Raw genomic sequence first — 19,183 nt, 5'->3', positions numbered from 1 at the left:
CTACCTTCGCAGTGTCCCCCTTCCTCCCCGCAACGCAAATCCTCGTGCAGTGCGCGAACCTGAGGCACTTCCGCCATCATCGGTATTCGCCGAGGCGTTCGGTCCTTTGGGATTACGTATAACTTTGACTCCGGGTGCACCACGGGGGCTGGAGTCCCCAAAGGCAGCATTTGAAGCAGCGATACTTTCTTCCTGCCTGGACCAGCTGTAGTTATCTCCCTGTGTGTTTCCTGGTCGGAAGATACGTTGGCGGGCAGCTTGGTACTGCGCTTCCCGCTCCGCATATGACTTCTGCGACTCTGTCAATGGTGGTGGTGGTGTTGCTGAGGCGGACGAGGATGCTGACGATGTCGGCCGTTTCAAAATGCGTAGCGCGGGCTGGAACGCGGCTGGCGGAGGAGAGACTACGGGGGCGGTACTAGACGCGGAGATGACCAACTCAGGCATGGGGGCTTTGTTGTTCCTAGATGACACCTATCATCTGAGTCAAATTCAACACATAAACGCTGTAAAACACTAACGCTGCCTCCCACAGCTTCTGCTGGTCCTCCTCGTCTTCCGAATCCTCGTCCCAATCATCCGGAACCGATTCTGGCTGTACAGGGCGCCGAGGGACGTACGAAGCTGTCTAACACTGCGGTCCAGTATTCGCAAGTCAACAAGCAGATGACCTTCTTACGGGAGGTTGGTCCCAGGCATCGGTGGAAGAGCTTGTGCTTGCGAGAGACATGGTTGCAGGAACTTGAAGATGCTTGAGTGGCATCACTAGATCTGAAGTAGATCTGCTATTGGCTGCACGTGTCCTTTCTAAATGTGAACACGAAGGATAAATTACTTAAACTTGTATAAAACAACAGAAAGTGATCTGTCCCCAACTGAAAATTCTGGGGATCCAGCACCAAGAAGAATTTCAATTCAGATATCCTATTACTACACGCTACAAGGCAATGTATCTACGTCTTCACCCCTGACTTTCTTCGCTACCGTAAGCGTTACTCTTGTGCTTCGGCGTGAACGTCCATGATTCTGGAGCGGGACCGAGGAACATCTCTGAGACTCTCACCCAATCTCTGCTGTCTGCACTCGCTAGCAATGTTTCTGTGCGTATAGCGACTTCTCAGTCGTTACCACGTTGGAAGCATGCACGGGACGTACCTAGCTCATCCCGGCCTCGGAAGGCGGGCGCTCGATCATTGATACGTCCTGGTAGTGTCTCGAGCAGACCGATGGGAATATAGCGGTACTGGAAGGATAGCGCTTCGCAGAGGTACCGACGGGTCGTGTTCACTCCTGCAGTATCCGAACCAAAGTGACTACAGTATTGTTAGCATATGTTCAATTCAAGACAAATCAGATACTTACTTCAACCCATATTCAGCATACTAGGAAACGCAGGCTCTCAGTGTCAGATGACAGCGATGGAGAAGACGAGGGCACCAACCTTCCTGATCAGTTCAAGGCGCTCTCTTGAACTGATATCCCATTCACTCCGCTCCTTGATTTCGGTGAATATCCACGGTTTAATCAATGCACCACGCCCAATCATGATCCCATCGACCGCACTGCTCTCCATTCTCCGCCAATAATCTTCAGACGAAAAGCAGTCTCCGCCGCCAAATATTGGAACCGGAGGCACTGAAAGGCAGCTTGTTCGGCAAGAGCAGATGAGATCGAAAAAGTGACACACAATCCTCTTCAGCTTCCCTAGCACGCACAGCATCGACGCAGAGCTTGATGTAATCCCAATCCGCGAGCTTAGTGTACCGCTGCTGCCGTGTTCGTCCATGCAGCTGCTCAGCGTTTAGCAAGAAGCACGCACAGCGAGCTGAGCACCCTCCACTCACTGTCAGGGCAGATGCGCCGAACTCGGAGCCAAGGCGCGGCATCAGCTTATGGGCGGTATTGCGCCCATCTTTGACCCCCGTGCGAAGCTTGACGGTGACAGGTATATCTCCGAGTGCCTTGTTCATCCCCACAACGATCTTCCCGAGTTTTCCAGCAGCATCCAGCACTGAGATCGGATTGAGCGCAATGAGCAAGCAGCCTAAGATAAAGGAGATAAACGTACGAGCGGAGCCACTGCCAGTCCTGTACACCAAGTCGATCGGACAGCCGCAGTTGACATCGACGAAGTCTAGGTTACCAGCGCATTCTCGTCCGATGATCTCTGCTGCGGGGACAAGGAGAGATGGTTTGCTTCCTGCGAGCTGCATCCCGAAAATAGACTCTGACGGGTGACGACGCACGAGAGACCATTCTTCCTTGGAGCCCTGAAGGAAGGACATCGCAAGGCCCACTAAACAGGATTCATGCTGAGCGAGGAACAAAGCTATTCAAGTGATCGGCATGCGTACTTTCACCGCAGGTGATATCTGCACCGTAGTCCACACAGAGACGACGGAACGGCTGTGGAACGCATCAGAAGAAAGGACCACGTTAGATGCGGAAACCGCTACACACTAAGTTGCCGACAGTGGTAAGAGGGGCAAGATCTGTTGAAAGATTCGAGCAACACCCATTTGCGATCAGGACGAATGAAGAAGCTGGAGAGCAACTCACACGTCTTCCCAGACCAATGCAGTCTCTTCTTTTCAATGGCGCGGAACGGAACGTCAGGCGTATCTTCCTGCGGCGTTTCTTCCTGCGGCGTTTCTTGCTTCGCTTCTGCATCAAAAGCGAGCTGTGGTGCGATTGACGCCTCTGCATCTGGCTCAAGAGCGAGCTGCGCATCCGTTTTTGACGCCTTGGTGTCCTTACCCTCATCGCCACCTTTGGCCTGCAATTCTTTCAGATATGCGTCCGAAACCGGATGCAGGTACTGTGGGCGAGGGTTCAGATGCACAAATTGTCGTCTGAGGAATGACCGCCGAACCTTTTTCGTGCGGAGCATCTTCAGCGTATTCGCATCAATGAAATTAACTTCTGCCTCCGCAACAGCAGCGCGTCCTTTTTTTTCCTCGTCTACGACGAGCTCGAGGATGCCATCCTCGCCTTCGCGGACGTGGCCGCCGAGGAAGCGGCACTTAAGGCCATGCTTGCACTCGCCTGTCTTCTCGAATACAGGGCAACTTGTTTTAAAATCGACTGAGGGATGCTTTGCATCAGCCATCTCTACGTCGGGCGATGGCGACTGGACGAACGGCGGTTCATTGATCAGGTCCGAAGCAGAGGGAAAGCGAACATCGCGAGGCTTCGCAGCTAGGTACGCAGAGGCATCATGCGTAAAACGACATCTGCAATACGCGCATGATTATGATGCACCGTTCAAGATCACTGTGAACGCACTCTGAGCCAAACTCGCAAGTCTTCCCATTTGCGATTTTCCAGCAGAGTTCAACTTCGTCCCGCACTTTCTGGAAGCGACGGCCTTTGTTCGCACCACGCTTGGCTTTCCTTTCCTCCTTCGAGAGCTTCCTACGCTGGGCGCCGCTGAGTTTCTTGCCCTCTTCTGCGTCCTGCGCAGAGCCGTTTGAGTTCTCGTTCTGTCGACCGTTGATGTGATTGGTGCTGCCTTCAGCCGCGTCGTCGTCAGGCACGTCGCGAGGAACGATTGAGATCAGAAATCTGGATACAGTTAGGTCGAGGAAACAAAGACAACAGATCAAACACGCACTCTGACTTGATCGGAGCCGTTCCCAGAGGAAATGATGCCGTCGCCATTTTTGGTTTTCAGCAATCCTAGACCACGGATTTCTCAATCGTCAAGGAGTTTTTGGTTCGTATAGAGGAGACCAGTGAATGTGCAATCCGGACAGCGCAACAAGAGAAACCCAGAGGAGACGGTGACTGACCCAATAAATTTAGATTAGATCAAAGCAGGTCAAATTGGATTGAGCGCTCAAAACGATAAGATTAGATCAATTGGGTTGGTCGTACTCGGGTCTCTCCCCATTTATCAGTACCCATCCCAAGTCCGTTCGTTTGCAATCTCTATTTCTGCACTCGTTTGTGTCGCTTCTGGTGCTACAGGTCCTGTGCCGCGTCAAATAATGCAGCCTCATATGAAAGACAAAAAGAACCGAACAAGAACAGAATAGGCTCCCGACTCCTTCCCGTGAACGTCGGCCATGCCCCATTTCTCCGAGATCATCACCCGGAGTTGACCTGTGATTGGGGATATCATCTGATGATGGTGAGTAATTAGTCGCGAGCCCTCCGTATGCTGTTTCGTCCACGACCACCACCTCGACGCTGAGTTGCTGACTGCAACCATGCCCGTCCTCAGCAGCCAATCTTACGTCTGCGACCCGCGTCCGGACTACCCGCTGCTGATCACCGCAAAGTGCTACTGGGTCCCGGAGCTCGCCTCTGATGCGCCTGATGCACTCACGCTCATCGTGACACATGGGACCGGATATCACAAGGAGCAGTGGGAGCCGACTTTCGAGTACCTGTACGAGCATTTGGCGCGAGCGGGCAACAAAGCTGTGCGCATTCGTGACATCTGGAGCATCGACTGCCCGAACCATGGAGATGCGGCGGTCTTGAATGAGAAGACGTTGCAATGGGGATACCATATCTGTGAGCTATGTTGTACTTGGGCTCATATGTGGATCATGATGACGATGACCGATCTCTTGCAGTCAATTGGGAGGAGTATGCGCGTGCTGTGCATATATTCCTGTCCGGGTTGGGCACAGGCGTGGATGTCGACTTCAGCAAGCGCAACCTAGTTGGCGTCGGGCATTCCATGGGTGCTGTTGGCCTGTACGCACTTGCAATCTACTCGCCTGCAATCACTCATGGACAATATAACAGGATTCTCTGCGGGACTTTCCGACCTAACCCACTATTTCAGTCGTTCATCTTCGCAGAGCCTATGTGCTTCCCGCCCGAACCGCATGGCCTCGGTGGTAAGTTCACAACCGTCCTAACCTCGGGCGCCGAGAAACGCCGCGACATATTCCCCTCGCGTGAGGAGGCACTCGCGTGGCTGCAGTCCCGGGCGGGCTTCAAGGTCTGGGACCCCAAGGTCCTTCGTGCCTTTGTTGTATGTACTAGGTTCATTCATTTTTAATCAACTTTCGTTGACCGTAGGATCGCGTTCAGGACCATGGAATGCGAGACCTTCCCACAGCTGACTACCCAGATAAGACCGAGGGCGTGACGCTGAAATGCACCAGGGCGCAGGAAGCAGCTTGCTATCGCGACCACACGAACACGGGTCGTGTGCGCGCCTACAACTACTTGTCTACTCTGTGCGCCACTTATCCTGTGCACATTTTGTACGGCGCTGTCGATGATTACATGTACGTTTTGCGTTCATGTCATTCGACGATTGCTGATCTCTTCACATTTATAGTCCGAGCCAAGTGAAGGACTACCTCTTGTCTGATGGAACAAAGGGCAAACATGCTTCTGCATGGCGTGTGAGAAACTCGGGGCATCTGGTTAGTGTTTCCCTCACGGCATTCTGTTTGCTTGTACTCACGCTCGGAATATTGGTTCCCTGCTCGCTTCTGCTTGCGAATAGGTTGTGCAGACACAATCGAAGGGATTGGCAGATGGGATATGGGCAATTCTGACAGGAGAACCTGCACCTGCTTGGGAGAAGAGCAAGCTGTGAGATGTTAATGGTATTCGTATCCGCCTTTGCGAAATTTGAATATTAAACCATCGGGATTGATCAATAGAATTCAGCAGAATGCGTAAAGATGTCCGGCATATGAATTACATGATGCAACGTATGGAGCTCGAGCTTCATATATGGTGATATGTCTTGTTTGATGGTTGTCATCCTCGTCTCAGTGGTGGTGCTTTCTCAGTTCTGTGAATGAGGAGAAAAATTGGTCATATGTGGCCTTCCACCACTGATGGCTTTTTCGATTACGAAGAGCGAAATGTTGTCAGACTCAGAAATGGACGTCGCAGCGTGCTGCTGGTTCAGCTCAAAAATTGATGGCACGCGTCGTCAAGGAGACCTTTGTTCACTGGCTTACGCTCAGTTTCACCATCTGTTCAGCACATGAGGGCGAGGAATTTAATACGTCGCTTCAACTTCCAAGGGCTGACATCTTCGTTTGCAAGACAGGTATAGCAAGTCACACAGTCACACGTTTATGTATACAAGCACGCGACCCACATGGACTTTGACAGATATGTACGGTCTAATTATAGCTTAATGCAGCGCATAGCATGTTGGAGGGCCACGCCACTGTGGGGTCAATTGTACAGCAATCGGGCCAATAGCTTTGCTGTGTGACACGAGGCTTCCTACGCAGCTGGAAATGGACAAGGAAGTTTGAGACTGAACACTGCCGCTCAACAACTCAATGCGAAGCACAAAGTTGGCACACAAAGTTGCTGCTGCAATATGCGGTATGTCACCCTGCGCCACCGTGTGTAGGCGCGCCGCGTTGTGTAATATAGGTATAGGAGGGTATAGGACGATCCGACGGTAGATGAATATAGACAATTGGTACCCCATAAGACCGACCGATGTATAAAGAAGTTTCTGAGCATGCAACGCCTCGAAAATGGAGAATACATATTGACAAGAAAACCTGTGAAGATGCATGCGTGATCTAACTGAGGCTGGAAGAGTCTGCCACTCCGTGGAGTAAAGCGGTGTGCGTGAAGTGATCATGATACCCTGTGCGTGATGCGAATATCCCAAGGACCGCAACAACAGCAAATCCACCTACTCCTGGAGCCTTGTAAGACTTTCATCTTTAATCTATGAGAAATGGGTTCTGACCTTTGTGTCCAGGCTCAACCACGTGAACGTTCAACTTGTAGCCCTGCGAAGGCGTTGCCACAAAGATAATTTATCCCCGCCTGCGTGTGCCGCGCGTTTCCGCATTATTCTGTCCTTCAGACTCGTGAGGCTGATTTGAATTTGTTTCAAACCTTTCACCAATCTGGCGATATGGCGAAGAGGGTTGTTGTGGTTCGGTCTCCAGAATGATCTTTGTGCCGTATGAGCATCCGTGGCCGCTTGAGCAAGCTCGCGCCCTCCCGCATGTGGGAGTGTCCTCGCGGCAAGGCTCCGCAGCTGCTGTATCTCTCCTTGGATTGCAGTTACTCTCTCCCACGCCTCTTCAAGCTCCCTTTCCATGCCCTGCACTGTTTGATCACTCAGTCCTGTCGTCTTGAGTTCGGCCAGATGCCGCCGCAGCTCTTCCACCTCCGTCAACCGATCGTGAACTTGTCGCTCCAGCTCAGTTTGTAGTTCCACTCCAGCCGCCGTTTGAGGCAGAGTCTTTCCCTCTATGACGAGTTCTCGTTGAATCTGGAGTTCTACCGGCGACCGTTTGAGGACCGCTTCCATGAGTCTCTGAGCTGAGCCAATGTTGTTGTAATATCGCATCATCTCTGCTCCTCCGTCGATAGCGTCTTTGAAGAAAATCGGCTTTTCAGCAAGCTCTCGCTCCCTGCCTTCGCCAACATCCTCCTTGACGTCCTCCCACATTGTGGTAACAATCGTCACGTTCTTGAGGGCATCAGCTCCGCAGATTTTAGTGAAGACTCGGAAGCTATGCCGAGCGGTCCCACCTACTCGGACGTCGGATATGCGATGCATGTATAACAAACCAGTCAGTTTAATTCCTTTCCGGCTCCTACCAGGGATGGGGACGACGGTATCATCACCTGACTATCACTGTCTATGGTAGGAACACTCACAACTTCTCAAGGAATTCCGCGATCACTTCGAATGTGGCCACATGTGACTTATATGTGTCGTCGAATCCAGGTGTGTCGATCAGTGCAATGTTTATGTCGTTAAAAGAACAATGCGCCACTTGTATCTTGTCTGTGCACGACTCTAGCTGCTTGCTGACTTGCAGCGTAGTATTACATAGTGAGTTGATGAACTAGACAGAGATGGCGGTAAGGGATGAGGATTCTGAATCATAGCATGCCGCTGACTGCTGTTTTCCCAACTCCTGTTGGGCCGGTCACGCTACATGTAACGTCAACGTTGTAATATGTGTAGATGCGCTGTCATACGCACGCAATCAGAGTCGAGCTAGAGCTCAAGTCATCGATGCTGGTCGATGCGTTTTGGCTCATCGTCCTCGGCTAGAAGGATTGCAATAGTTCGAGGCAGCGAAGGGGACTGTCCATCCTCGAGTCATGAAGGCGTGTATTTGAAGGCGATGCATTTGCAACGCTGGCATGTTAAGATAATATCATCCATGGCTCCTGGTAGTAGAATGAAGAAGGCAGTCCGTTGATCCCTGCATGCCGCACCTTATACATGTGCATCAACGAGAATCACCAGCTGGGCGATTCTGACGCTTGGACTTGGTCCTGCCGGTGAATGCTTTGTTCCAGCATTGTGGGCCTCAAAGGCCGAACCGTTAAATGCTATAGATATCTTGGGAGTGAAGAGTCTGGAATCGCTGTTGCAGGCGTGCTCCCATCGCGCGTGATGAGCCAATGACCTGTCATAATTGCACGCGTTGCCACTGGTCTGAACTCTAGCTCTCGAATGCAAGCGCGATATCCAGTGATAAGACGCGATTGGAATGGCGCAGCTTGGCATCATCGAAAACACGTTGCAGGCGTGCGGAATTCATATACTGAAAACGCGACTTGCAGCCTGGAGATGCTGAACACCTGCCATTTTCTATCCAACGATGATGACGCCCTACAGACACACATGCACAGCATGCATACCAATATTTTTCCACTGAAGAAACCATGAAAATACAGTAAAAGAATATAAAGCCCTGTCTTGGAAAAATGTTAAGAAACTTTATGTAAATTCCATATTTAAATAGCATATGCCCATATATAGCAATTCACTGATGGAGAAAGCTTCAATTTCTTCACCGTTTTTCCAATCCAAAGCTTAATATGTTTTCAGAGTTTCTCTACTGTTTTCCAATGGAAAAATGTTGCTATGCATGCTGTGACATCAATCATGAATTTCCTGCTTCGCGTGGGAGAGAATCACCATAACCCATCTGAAACCACACTACCAGTCGACTGGATTATGAAATGCTCTTCATGATCATTGACAACACAAGGCGAGTCTTTGTTGTCTCTAGCACTGACAGTACTTACGAAGTGCTATAGTACGCGACGATTGAAACTGATTTATCGTAGACGTAGGCCTAAGTACTCCTACAGCGAAGGCGCTCGTTTCGAAGAATCCCTCTGACAGCCAACGATTCGAAGGCCTGAGAGCTGAGCGTCAGCAACTGTTCTTGACATAGCATGCCAACGCACTTTATTCAGCTACTGTCTCCTAACTGCAGACAAACCTAATGCTCAAACCGGGACCTCACTAACTCGTCCCCCAAGTCTCCGTATATCTCGAAAGAACGCGGCCAGCGCTGGAATCGCACACATCCCAGTGTCGTTTGGACACTGGCACTTCCTTCTGGAAAGCAAGCCGTGTCGTCGATAGACCCGCGAGATAGCCTAGGATAATACGCGCTGACTCTCGCGTATTGTTGTGGCGGAAGGTCTTTGCGCCTGCATCAAGAGCAGGCTTGAAGAGGAGTTCTGTATCGGACAACTCTCTACTTCTTCTCTCCGCAACGTCCTCATCCACTTCATTCCACATATTGAAGGCAATAGCAGCATTCGAGAGTGCTCCCGGACCGCATAGCGCGGTAAATGTGTTGAAGTAGCGTAGTGCAGCCCTCCCCATCCTGTTATCGGTAATGGGGTGGAGATATATGATCCCGGTTACTCCCTTCTTGAGACTGCATCGAGACAAATGGTGACTGGTGAGCGAGTGGGCAGGATTTACACATTCACGTCCACTTACCACCGTGTTCTCAAGCACTTCGCTATGAGGTCGAGAACGTCCGTATCGTCATTTGCAGCGTCATCGAACCCGGGTATCTCGACCAACTGCACCAAAGTTTCTCCTACCAAGAATGGCTCTGAAATATGTAAGCTCCTTTGTTCTGACTGTAGCGCGACGCTTTGGCATCCTTCCGAGCCTTTTGCTAGCTCGATGAACTGCTCTTGATCAACCGCATGTTTTCGTGTCATGTCATCGAGGACTCACGGTCGTCTTCCCTGCTCCGCTCAGTCCCATCACTCTTGCACGCCTGGTCAGCCATTCAGCATTGCAGCCATGACATTGCACTCACAGAATGACCTTAGAGCTACGCGAGAAGAATCTCTTCATAATGTCCATGCTGATGTCGGTAGCGCGGATGGATGTCTTGATCGGAGCGGTCTCGAATATATCAGATTATGAATGTCTCCCAAAATTGGATTACGATATCTGCCAAAACGCCCCAACCTTGAGGCAAGGCTTGCCGTATCGCTCCTGTTAGGCCTATATCATTATTTCACATACACATGTTCACCGGCCACAGAGCATGACGGCAAGAAGACTTTGAAATCTCGTAATGCCGCATAGTATCCGGGTCCAAACCCATCTTCGACTATTGGTAGAAGCGGCGAAGAGTGCTCATGCCTTTTACGCACGTCAAGTACGTGGCTTGAGCCACCTGATTGAGTTCATCGCACATTCCCGGTGATGACAGAAATTCCCAACACATGTCAATCTTATGTAGGTCTGGTCATTTTCAGTCGATACGGTCATCTTCCTGCCTCGATTGCTCGTATCTGTTGGCTTTCCCCGCGGACAACATGTCACCTTGTACCCACGCACATACGACACAGCCGAGGCGTATCCTGTACGTGCTCATGCTCATGTACGCCCTTAACTCTGATACGAACACTGACCTCTCATGGTCAGGGTCATTGGTACCACAGGATGTGGGAAGACGACGGTGAGGGGTACCTGGAGCAATGCATAAGTAGTTGCTCACCTCAAGGAACCTCGAACACAGTTCATAAATCTCGTTAGCGGGGCAGACCTTTTGATCGGCCACGAACTGTCATCTTGCACTCGAGAAATTCACGAAGTTTCATTCTCTCTATCCACTCATGATGTTATCATCATCGATACGCCTGGATTCGACGACACGGAAAGGCCACAGGTTGCCGTTCTCAACCAGCTCGCGAAGTACTTGAAGAAGATGTGAGTTTGCGATGAGTAATCGAACAAGTGCAAAGGACTGACCTAATGGGGGGTCCAGACGCGAAAATCACAGGAACGTTGTCGGAATAATATACCTTCATCGAATTTCCGACATCCGGATGAGCGGTGCTGTGTCCCACAGTCTGGACCTATTTAAGAAAATATGTGGCACGGAGGCGATGAAGAACGTTGCAATTGTGACCAACATGTGGACAGAGGGTAACAATGAAAGAGAAGCGGGAAGAGAGACAGAGCTGAGGAACAAATTCTTCCAAGATATTCTAGCCAACGGCGCAAGAATGTTCCGTCATGACAATACCATTGCCTCTGCGAGGGAGATCGTGCAAAGCTTGCTCTCAAGGGAACCATCGGACGGTTATGCTCACACGGAACCCAACCCTCACCGAGGCGCACTCGTTCGCGAACCGAGGTATATTTTGTGGGTGCCTTTGTTCATTGAGTACCCGGGTGAATGTGAATGCATATTTCCATTTCAGACTAGTAGGGCCTACCGGTTGTGGGAAAACAGCCGTGTGTAGCTTATTATATCTCTGGACATTTGCTGACTCACTTTTCTTCAGTTCACTAACTTGACGAGCCAATCTCACTTCGACATCGGTCGAGGCGTACAGCCTTGCACTGGAACGGTACAATCAGGACGTTTGACGTTATCAGACCAGGAAGTTGTGCTGATTGACACGCCGGGCTTTGACAACTTGAAGCTGTCGCAAAGCCGAGTGATGGAGATAATAAAGAAACATGTTAAAACCTTGTGGGTTGACAACATGCTTTAGTCTTAAATAGTTGTTTGACGTGCTATTGCCAGGCGTGAAGAGGGCAAGCCAGTATGCGGAGCTGTTTACTTCCACCGGATTTCCGACCGACGGATAGGACGGACTGCCATAGAAAACATTCGCTCCTTCCAGGTCCTCTGCAAAGATGAGAAGATAGATAACACCATGATCGCTACTACTATGTGGTCGGAGGTTAGCGATACTACGATCGGTGTGCAATCGGAGGAACAGCTTCAAGGAATACTCGGCCCCGGTGCACGTTTGCTTCGTCACGACAACGGTGTATCTTCCGCTGAAGCCATTGTGCGGGAGTTGCTGTTCAATGCGCCGCTAGTGCTCCAGATTCAAAGAGAGTTGATCGAACTCCGTCGGACAATCCCGCAGACGGAGGCAGGGAGGGAACTCGGGGATCTGCTCAGCAGACTAGAGGAAGTGTATCGAAAGGAGTTGCAAAGGGCTAGAGATGAAATGACGATATAGACTGCGGAGCTCTTGGCGGACCTGAAGAAATCATTTGAGCAGGAAATCTCGAATTTGGAGGACAGATTGAAGAAACTCCAGGCAGAAAAAGCAGAGCTCCAGTCCGCCGGTAATGCAAGGAATGCTACTGCGAGGGCCATCAATGGTGAGCAAAGGATCATTTTAAGCATGCCTGTCGATGTACTACCCCAGGACTAACAAGCTTGAAGGCCGCTCTCCGAGCGTAGAGCTTTCGGTGACACCCTCATAGTAAAGAGAAGATTTCATCAGGAGGAATCGTAGCCCCACTGGTGGGGTTTATAGCCACCTGTACTAGTACATACCTGCGCGAAGTTCGCCTGTGGGAGTGTGCCATAGTCTGTGTAGTACATTGACAACATTTAACACCACTACATACAGGCTAGAGAATCAAAGATGACAGGCTACTCAGTCGTTCGATCCGCTTGATACGTACTCGCACGAGCGCCGGCACTGTGCTCGCATTGTGCGTCGGCCGGCGAACTTCAACGTTTGGTGAACAGCCTGTGGACAACTTGCGAGACCTCGCGTTGGGATCATCGATCTCCAAAGTACCAGGCGGCATCAATCGGATTGCCTGCAAGCTTGTTGTATTTCTGCGAGCACTTTCATCAGTCTCCACAAAACGAAGAGCCCAAATGAAAGGTAAAGCCTCCTTTTCTGATACAGTTTCGCTAGCCGTGAATAAGCCAATATAGGAAATGAGTGGTACGAGCTGTCAGAAGTGATGCTAGGTACTAACAGATCGGTCACTCGTTAACCTGCTGACGGAGCTGCTTGTGTATTCCTGGGTTGACCGTCGCCTATCGGATCGCAAAGTGCGGAGCCATTGTCACGCTTGATCATTTGGAAGAAGGATCTGGATGCGTTGCATCATGTTGTTGGACACCGAGCACAAACTCTCCAAAAGACACTCTATAGTATCCATGCGAGCACTTCACTCAAACACGTGACGCAGCTGTGTGGACCTAGTAGGCAGATTGATGTTGGTATTCACTGCTCTGCCATTTGAGAATTCAGTGGGACCGTGGACTTATCTTTCTTACTCGCTAATATGGTGCCGATAATCACGTTGCGCATGAGATGTTACTATAACTCTTCGTTCAATCGTGAGGCGACCGATATAATACCGGGGAGTGTACGATAGTAAGAACAGTCGCAGGCATCAACCTTTGGCGGTCGTCTTCAAGATCAGATGCTGGCTCCACGGCCAGCGACTTTCACCTGCACGAAATGTAATGAGAAACGTGCAACATGAGCATAAGCGGGAAAGAATGACCTTTCTAAACACCAGTGCATCCGCATCGACCAGCATGCGCCCATCAAATACGAACACCGACTGGGCCATGTACGTGTGCCCCGTCTTCAAGTCAACTCGCAAAATTCCTTCCAGTCAGTCGCGAACACGATCGCCTCTTTATTCTTGCATGCCTCGAGTGCTGAGGGCGCAATTGTCAGTGTGTCACCTGCTTCTTGATGGGAAGAAATCAAGCGCTAGCGGGCACAACAGAGGAACGTATATAAACTGAGCTCAAGAGAGACAACAGGGCAGACCTCTGCAAGGTAAAGCCAGGTCTGCTCCTCCTCCAATATTGATAGTGTGTCACATGATGATCCGCAGGACGATCGTCAAGTATTGGCGTCCCCGTATTTCCTTTTATGGTGTCTGTTTATCCTGATGCAGTAATTTTGTTGGAGATGCGGCCACAGCAGAAGTCCCAAAGGCAGCACCCTCAAGGTACAGGTTAGGGGAAAAAAACCTCCGTCGGAACGTCTTCATTTGTTCCTTTGCTCTCCCGCCATGGCTCCGAAGTTTTTTCCTTCCATAACACTCTCAACAACAAGCCTTATAACAGGGTCTCCGTTCCGTTTAATGACTAGATGTACATGTTGACCTGTCCTATTCTGATGGCATGTTTTCTCGCACGCGCGCTGCCAGGTCATGAATTATGCCCACGGGGGTCGATTCTATTTGACCGGCTCGGTACCTTTCTCACCGTCACTCGCGCGTGAATCTGACGCCGTTCCATCTCGCCAACATTCGTCCTCTCCTCCAGGAGCTGTTTCTCTCATGAATCAAATGCCTCCCGTTTCATCCTGAATGCTCCTTGATGAGTCTCTAGATGCCTCCTTTACTATCCCACCCCTGTCTTTGATTCCGACAAACAGTCTAATCGCGGAGCCAAAACGTTATGAATGCTTCAGGAAAGGCGACTCCTGGCCGGCGCGGGGAGAGCGGAGGCGAAAGAGAGCCGAGCAGAAGACCGAGGCAGAGGCGAGAGCAGGGCGGGCGATGACGGCAAGGGACAGACATCCGCGATGGGATGATGACGCCGAGCAAAGACGCGCCAGCTTCCGCGCTGGTTTCTCTTCGCCGCGTCCGGGCTGCCGTCTTCAACTTGATATATCTCCCCTACTTCAATCCGTTCCTTACGCACTCCTCCCCCCCATACGCCGTTCGCCATGGTTGCCGTCAACGTTAAGAAAATCTGCTGCAGTACGTGCTCGTCGCCTGCAGCGTTCGCCACCGTCTAACTGATTCGCGTAGTCGGCGCTGGATACGTCGGCAAGTGCGACCAACACAACACAGAGATCCACTGTTAACTCCCCCTCAGGTGGCCCGACGTGCGCGGTCATTGCGCTAAAGTGCCCGCAGATTGAGGTCACCATCGTCGACCTCAATCAGGAGCGTATCGACGCCTGGAATAGCGCCGACTATGAGCTGCCCATTTACGAGCCTGGCCTCGTCGACGTCGTCAAGCAGGCGCGCGGGCGCAACCTTTTCTTCTCCACCAATGTCGACAAGGCCATCAACGAAGCAGACCTCATCTTCGTGAGCGTCAACACGCCCACCAAGAAGAGCGGTGTCGGTGCGGGCTTCGCGGCTGATCTCAAGTGAGTGTCTATCATCCACGCGTACGCTCGCGCTCATGCCAGCAGCTATGTCGAGCTGGCGACGCGCCGCATTGCCGCCGTCGCGCACTCGTCCAAGATCGTCGTCGAGAAATCCACCGTGCCGTGCCGGACGGCCGAGTCGATGCGCACTATCCTCGAGGCCAACTCGCGTCAGGGATGCCGCTTCGACATCCTCTCGAACCCCGAGTTCCTCGCCGAGGGCACTGCCATCACCGACCTCTTCTCGCCCGACCGCGTGCTCATCGGCTCGTTGCAGACGCCCGAGGGCAAGAACGCGTCCGCGGCGCTCGCCGCCGTGTATGCAAATTGGGTGCCGCAGGAGCGTATCCTGACTGTTGGCCTGTGGTCCTCCGAACTATCGAAGCTCGCTGCGAACGCGATGTTGGCGCAGCGTATCTCGTCAATCAACGCGCTCAGTGCAATCTGCGAGGCGACGGGCGCGAATATCGACGAGGTCGCGCATGCGGTTGGCTTTGACTCGCGCATTGGGCCCAAGTTCCTTCGCGCGTCCGTCGGCTTTGGCGGGTCTTGTTTCCAGAAGGACATCCTCAACCTTGTGTACTTGAGCGAGAGCCTGCACTTGCCGCAGGTTGCTGCGTACTGGCGCCAGGTTGTCGAAATGAACGAGTACCAGAAGGCACGTTTCTCGAAGACCGTGGTGGACACGCTGTTCAATACGATCACCGGGAAGGTAAGTTGCTGCAAAGTTGCGAGCTGGATAGGGTTTTCTGACGCGCATATATGCACTCGTAGCACATCGCACTTCTCGGGTTCGCGTTCAAGGCCGATACTGGCGACACTCGTGAATCGCCCGCCATCACACTCGTGCGCGACTTCCTCGCCGAGCGCGCATTCATCAACATCTACGACCCCAAGGTTGAGGAGGCGCAGATCTGGCTCGACCTCGCGGAGGCCTGCCCCAGCATCCCGCTTGAGATTAGTGCGTTCCCGCTTTCATCATCCCCTCTTTAGCTCAGATTGTCTCAATTTTCCCAGTCAAGAAGCAAGTGACGATCGCGCCCTCGGCGCTCGAGGCGTGCAAGAACAAGGAGGCGATTGTGATCGCGACCGAGTGGAAGGAGTTCCGCGAGATTGACTGGAAGACGGTGTACGCGCACATGGCCAAGCCCGCGTTCGTGTTTGATGGGCGCATGCTTGTCGACGCGGATGCGCTGCGGGAGATCGGCTTCAAGGTGTGTCTCTGCTCTGTCCCTTATTCTTGCTTCATCTGTGGTCTGATTGCGATGGGTACGCAGGTGAAAGTCATCGGGCGCGGCGACAGCGAGTAGATGCGATGACGAGCTCGAAATGTTTATACTGTCCTAATTAGCGTACATCATCGTGGTATTTGTATTCCCGTCATCACACTCGGTCGTCTGCAGCAAGCAGATGTGTTTGTGGTCGGCTCGTATCGTATTCTAGAACTGTACCGGTAGCACGATTATTATTATCTCGGCCCCTTCGAAAGGATGAACGACGTGAGTAATGAAGACTCTCCTTGTGAGCATTGAGGTGATTGTGAGACGGCGTTTTGAACATTCGTGCGCCTGAAGCTAGAATGATGCTCTCAGCTACGGGGCCTCTGACTGCCCGTATCGGCCACTAGCTGCTACCCCTTGAAAAAAGTTGCACAATCCCTTCCAACTGTTTGCCAGAAACGGTATCCACGGTGTACACACTGGAGACAAGCTGACACACGGCCTTGTATGCACGATCACTTGAACGACGACACCTCCATAAACACAGGATGGCCTCTATCGTGAATAGAAATATATGCAGAGGCACAAAGAACGTCTCGTGATAACATACATAATATTTCGCAGATCCGTCCCCAAGAATAGCTAGTAGCGAGCGTTTACATCTCCAACTTCACTGCATGGAAGTATCAAGGCACTAAATCAAGAATTCTCGAAAGCAGACACGACAAAACTAAGTAACGAAAATGAAACACGGTTCTCATTGCTGATTCCCGCTCTCACTGTCCAAGTTAGGTACAAGGGAGCCGAAATGACCGTCCATGTGAGCACCCAGGCATACCCAACGCAACGCAGCAGCGTCTGTGGGCATCTCATCACCAACTTGCTTCTGCGCGCGGCGCTGATGACGGCATCCTCAAACGAGATTGCGAATGCTTGGGAGAAATAGAACGGGAACGACGCGCCCAGCAGCGATGGGCTCACCATGAGGTCCCCGCCGCTGTGCATGAGGCCGGAGACGGCAAAGCCGGCGTAGAGCTGCGTACGCGACGACATCCATGAGCCCGGCTGCAGGCGAAAGAGGTGACAGACCAGCTTCCCAATTGACGTCGTGTACTGCAGATCCAGAATGAGCCATTCCGCTCAATATAAACGATGAACGTGTCAACGTACCTGTCTGATCATTTGATGGTATGCGCGCCTATGGCATATTAATCTGTGAGAATAGAATGCGAGAAGTAAAGAGTCCGCTCACCCCCAGAATCGCCTGACTGTACACGCATCAGACCACTGCCCATATAAATCCGGCCAATCCTTGGGCTCCGATATTCCCAGCGCTACAAACGCCGCGGCACATAGAGCATATTGCATATCGATAAGCGCAATGGTGATGAAGCGCTGGATGCATCCATGCATTGCAACAATAAGCACGTCCATTTCTCCTCCAGGAAGCAGAGGGCGGGAACGTTGGAGCGATTGCGCGAAGTCGATGAGCAGGAACCATCGGAGCGCGCTCAACAGCTTCAGGCGCACGAACGTCCATTTTGCATCATTTGAACGTGAAGGAACGTTGGCGACCTGTGTGGTGCATCGGCTGTTCAGTACGCCTTTGTCATACGAATCGCCACGACCGCACCTGATAGTTCCAGCCGACTCCGCGAGGACTGCATATGACGCAAAGGGCCCAGTATACGCGACGTAAGTAGGGCATCTTACTCGGTGATATTTCCTCGCGTTCGTGTCGAAAGTCGTTCAAGGGATCAGACAGGCAGAGGAGATGGAATGCTGTGAAGATTTGCCCCGTGACCATACAGCCCGTCGAATGATTTCTATGAATGTCCCCAGTGGTGAACAGGAACACGGGAACGAGGACGCAGAAGTAGGAGAGGAATGCCACTATCCGTGCACGCCGTTGCATGCGGATGGCAATGAGACAAGCTAGCAGAACATGCTGCAGAATGACGAAAGGCACGAAGCGCAGCAAAGGCCGACTTTGTAACTCCATGGGTGTTGGTCGTCGAACGAGTGGAGCTTGAGCGTCGATTCTGCAGACAAAGACGCATTTTATCAGGGAAGCCGTATGAAATGGAGTATCGTTCCACCTCATATACGCGAACTCTAGTGCGTCGGACTTCTTTCTCAGACGTACCATGCCTGTCATGTCAGCATGAAATTAAAGAAAGCGTGCCCGTAATTCCGCCCGTCGATGAGTTCACTAAGGACTGTCTTGCCGAGGAAGACAGTTGCATGTTGCCGGTTATTGGCCTTCGATTCTGACAGTAGCGCACTTTCCCGCAAGATGCATGTTTGCTTCAGCACATCCATGGCTACAAGTTTATACTCAGGCTTGCACTTCGTCATTAGAGACTATGACTCAAATGCGGTATTAGTTAGGTAGGACAAATGGAAGGTGAGACGTGAGACGTACGCTAGGTGACGAAATGGTTCATCGCCGCTGTTACTATCACATCGCGGACATAGACAGGTGCTCATATGGTTTACCTCAGGAGCGTCTGCGTGTGACGTCAAGCATGGTTCTTCAACAGTGTGATAAAAGAAAATATGCTTCTTTTATACTGGGGGGTCTGATCTGAAGGTCGCTCGGAAGGCTGAATTTCGACGCGTGAGAAAAACTGGCCTTTTGCACTGTAAGCCACTGCGCAAAAGTAGCAGTCTCCAAGCGAGCCGCATCATAGACTCAGACTGCAGCCAGCACATGAGAACGATAAGAATGCACTCGAGATGCTTCGTACCAATCGACATGACACGATTAGAGGTTCGGATGCAGTCCTCGCAACGATTTCCCAGTAATATTGGCTGGG

General features: G+C 51.5%; 8 protein-coding genes across 8 annotated transcripts; 3 read left to right on the top strand and 5 right to left on the bottom strand.

Moving 5' to 3' along the window:
* Positions 1 to 730, bottom strand: LAESUDRAFT_763621 (uncharacterized protein; the record flags this gene model as incomplete). The annotated part of the gene is made up of 3 exons (XM_040913295.1): positions 1 to 463; positions 522 to 628; positions 680 to 730. 3 exons carry the CDS (start codon positions 728 to 730, stop codon positions 1 to 3), a joined length of 621 nt encoding a protein of 206 aa, XP_040759362.1.
* A 156-nt stretch (positions 731 to 886) lies between these two features.
* LAESUDRAFT_731034 (zinc finger dihydrouridine synthase) lies at positions 887 to 3,758 on the bottom strand. Its single transcript, XM_040909960.1, has 13 exons — positions 3,614 to 3,758; positions 3,286 to 3,564; positions 2,873 to 3,233; positions 2,560 to 2,818; positions 2,461 to 2,492; positions 2,355 to 2,406; positions 2,069 to 2,296; positions 1,845 to 2,011; positions 1,688 to 1,790; positions 1,442 to 1,635; positions 1,363 to 1,382; positions 1,156 to 1,313; positions 887 to 1,098 (listed from the first exon to the last, which is right to left on the bottom strand). Exons 1-13 carry the CDS (start codon positions 3,658 to 3,660, stop codon positions 962 to 964), a joined length of 2,037 nt encoding a protein of 678 aa, XP_040759361.1. The 5' UTR covers positions 3,661 to 3,758; the 3' UTR covers positions 887 to 961.
* Positions 3,759 to 4,211: 453 nt separating this feature from the next.
* Positions 4,212 to 5,566, top strand: LAESUDRAFT_663678 (alpha/beta-hydrolase; the record flags this gene model as incomplete). Its single annotated transcript, XM_040905076.1, has 6 exons — positions 4,212 to 4,521; positions 4,584 to 4,707; positions 4,759 to 4,990; positions 5,050 to 5,249; positions 5,303 to 5,390; positions 5,474 to 5,566. 6 exons carry the CDS (start codon positions 4,212 to 4,214, stop codon positions 5,564 to 5,566), a joined length of 1,047 nt encoding a protein of 348 aa, XP_040759360.1.
* Positions 5,567 to 6,296: 730 nt separating this feature from the next.
* Positions 6,297 to 8,143, bottom strand: LAESUDRAFT_731032 (uncharacterized protein). The gene is made up of 5 exons (XM_040909959.1): positions 7,955 to 8,143; positions 7,870 to 7,903; positions 7,624 to 7,814; positions 6,698 to 7,559; positions 6,297 to 6,646 (listed from the first exon to the last, which is right to left on the bottom strand). The coding sequence occupies exons 1-4, from the start codon at positions 8,011 to 8,013 to the stop codon at positions 6,728 to 6,730; spliced, it is 1,116 nt and encodes a 371-aa protein (XP_040759359.1). The 5' UTR covers positions 8,014 to 8,143; the 3' UTR covers positions 6,297 to 6,646; positions 6,698 to 6,727.
* Positions 8,144 to 9,021: 878 nt separating this feature from the next.
* Positions 9,022 to 10,198, bottom strand: LAESUDRAFT_731031 (uncharacterized protein). The gene is made up of 4 exons (XM_040909958.1): positions 10,069 to 10,198; positions 9,740 to 10,016; positions 9,207 to 9,683; positions 9,022 to 9,141 (listed from the first exon to the last, which is right to left on the bottom strand). Exons 2-3 carry the CDS (start codon positions 9,952 to 9,954, stop codon positions 9,236 to 9,238), a joined length of 663 nt encoding a protein of 220 aa, XP_040759358.1. The 5' UTR covers positions 9,955 to 10,016; positions 10,069 to 10,198; the 3' UTR covers positions 9,022 to 9,141; positions 9,207 to 9,235.
* A 466-nt stretch (positions 10,199 to 10,664) lies between these two features.
* On the top strand, positions 10,665 to 12,645 carry LAESUDRAFT_707216 (uncharacterized protein; the record flags this gene model as incomplete). The annotated part of the gene is made up of 4 exons (XM_040906653.1): positions 10,665 to 10,706; positions 10,767 to 10,957; positions 11,784 to 12,376; positions 12,441 to 12,645. The coding sequence occupies 3 exons, from the start codon at positions 10,665 to 10,667 to the stop codon at positions 12,229 to 12,231; spliced, it is 681 nt and encodes a 226-aa protein (XP_040759357.1). The 3' UTR covers positions 12,232 to 12,376; positions 12,441 to 12,645.
* A 2,067-nt stretch (positions 12,646 to 14,712) lies between these two features.
* Positions 14,713 to 16,454, top strand: LAESUDRAFT_739095 (nucleotide sugar dehydrogenase; the record flags this gene model as incomplete). Its single annotated transcript, XM_040910973.1, has 7 exons — positions 14,713 to 14,746; positions 14,798 to 14,815; positions 14,865 to 15,144; positions 15,187 to 15,856; positions 15,919 to 16,105; positions 16,162 to 16,358; positions 16,422 to 16,454. The coding sequence occupies 7 exons, from the start codon at positions 14,713 to 14,715 to the stop codon at positions 16,452 to 16,454; spliced, it is 1,419 nt and encodes a 472-aa protein (XP_040759356.1).
* Positions 16,455 to 17,063: 609 nt separating this feature from the next.
* On the bottom strand, positions 17,064 to 18,366 carry LAESUDRAFT_663582 (uncharacterized protein; the record flags this gene model as incomplete). The annotated part of the gene is made up of 4 exons (XM_040905067.1): positions 17,064 to 17,477; positions 17,535 to 17,562; positions 17,617 to 17,939; positions 17,998 to 18,366. The coding sequence occupies 4 exons, from the start codon at positions 18,364 to 18,366 to the stop codon at positions 17,064 to 17,066; spliced, it is 1,134 nt and encodes a 377-aa protein (XP_040759355.1).
* Between the last annotated feature and the right edge of the window lie 817 nt (positions 18,367 to 19,183).

This window comes from Laetiporus sulphureus (assembly GCF_001632365.1).
Source record: "Laetiporus sulphureus 93-53 unplaced genomic scaffold LAESUscaffold_58, whole genome shotgun sequence".
NCBI classification, from domain to species: Eukaryota; Fungi; Basidiomycota; class Agaricomycetes; order Polyporales; family Laetiporaceae; genus Laetiporus; species Laetiporus sulphureus.
The sequence above is the reverse complement of the archived record's forward strand: the minus strand, read 5'-3'. Positions and strand labels throughout refer to the sequence as shown.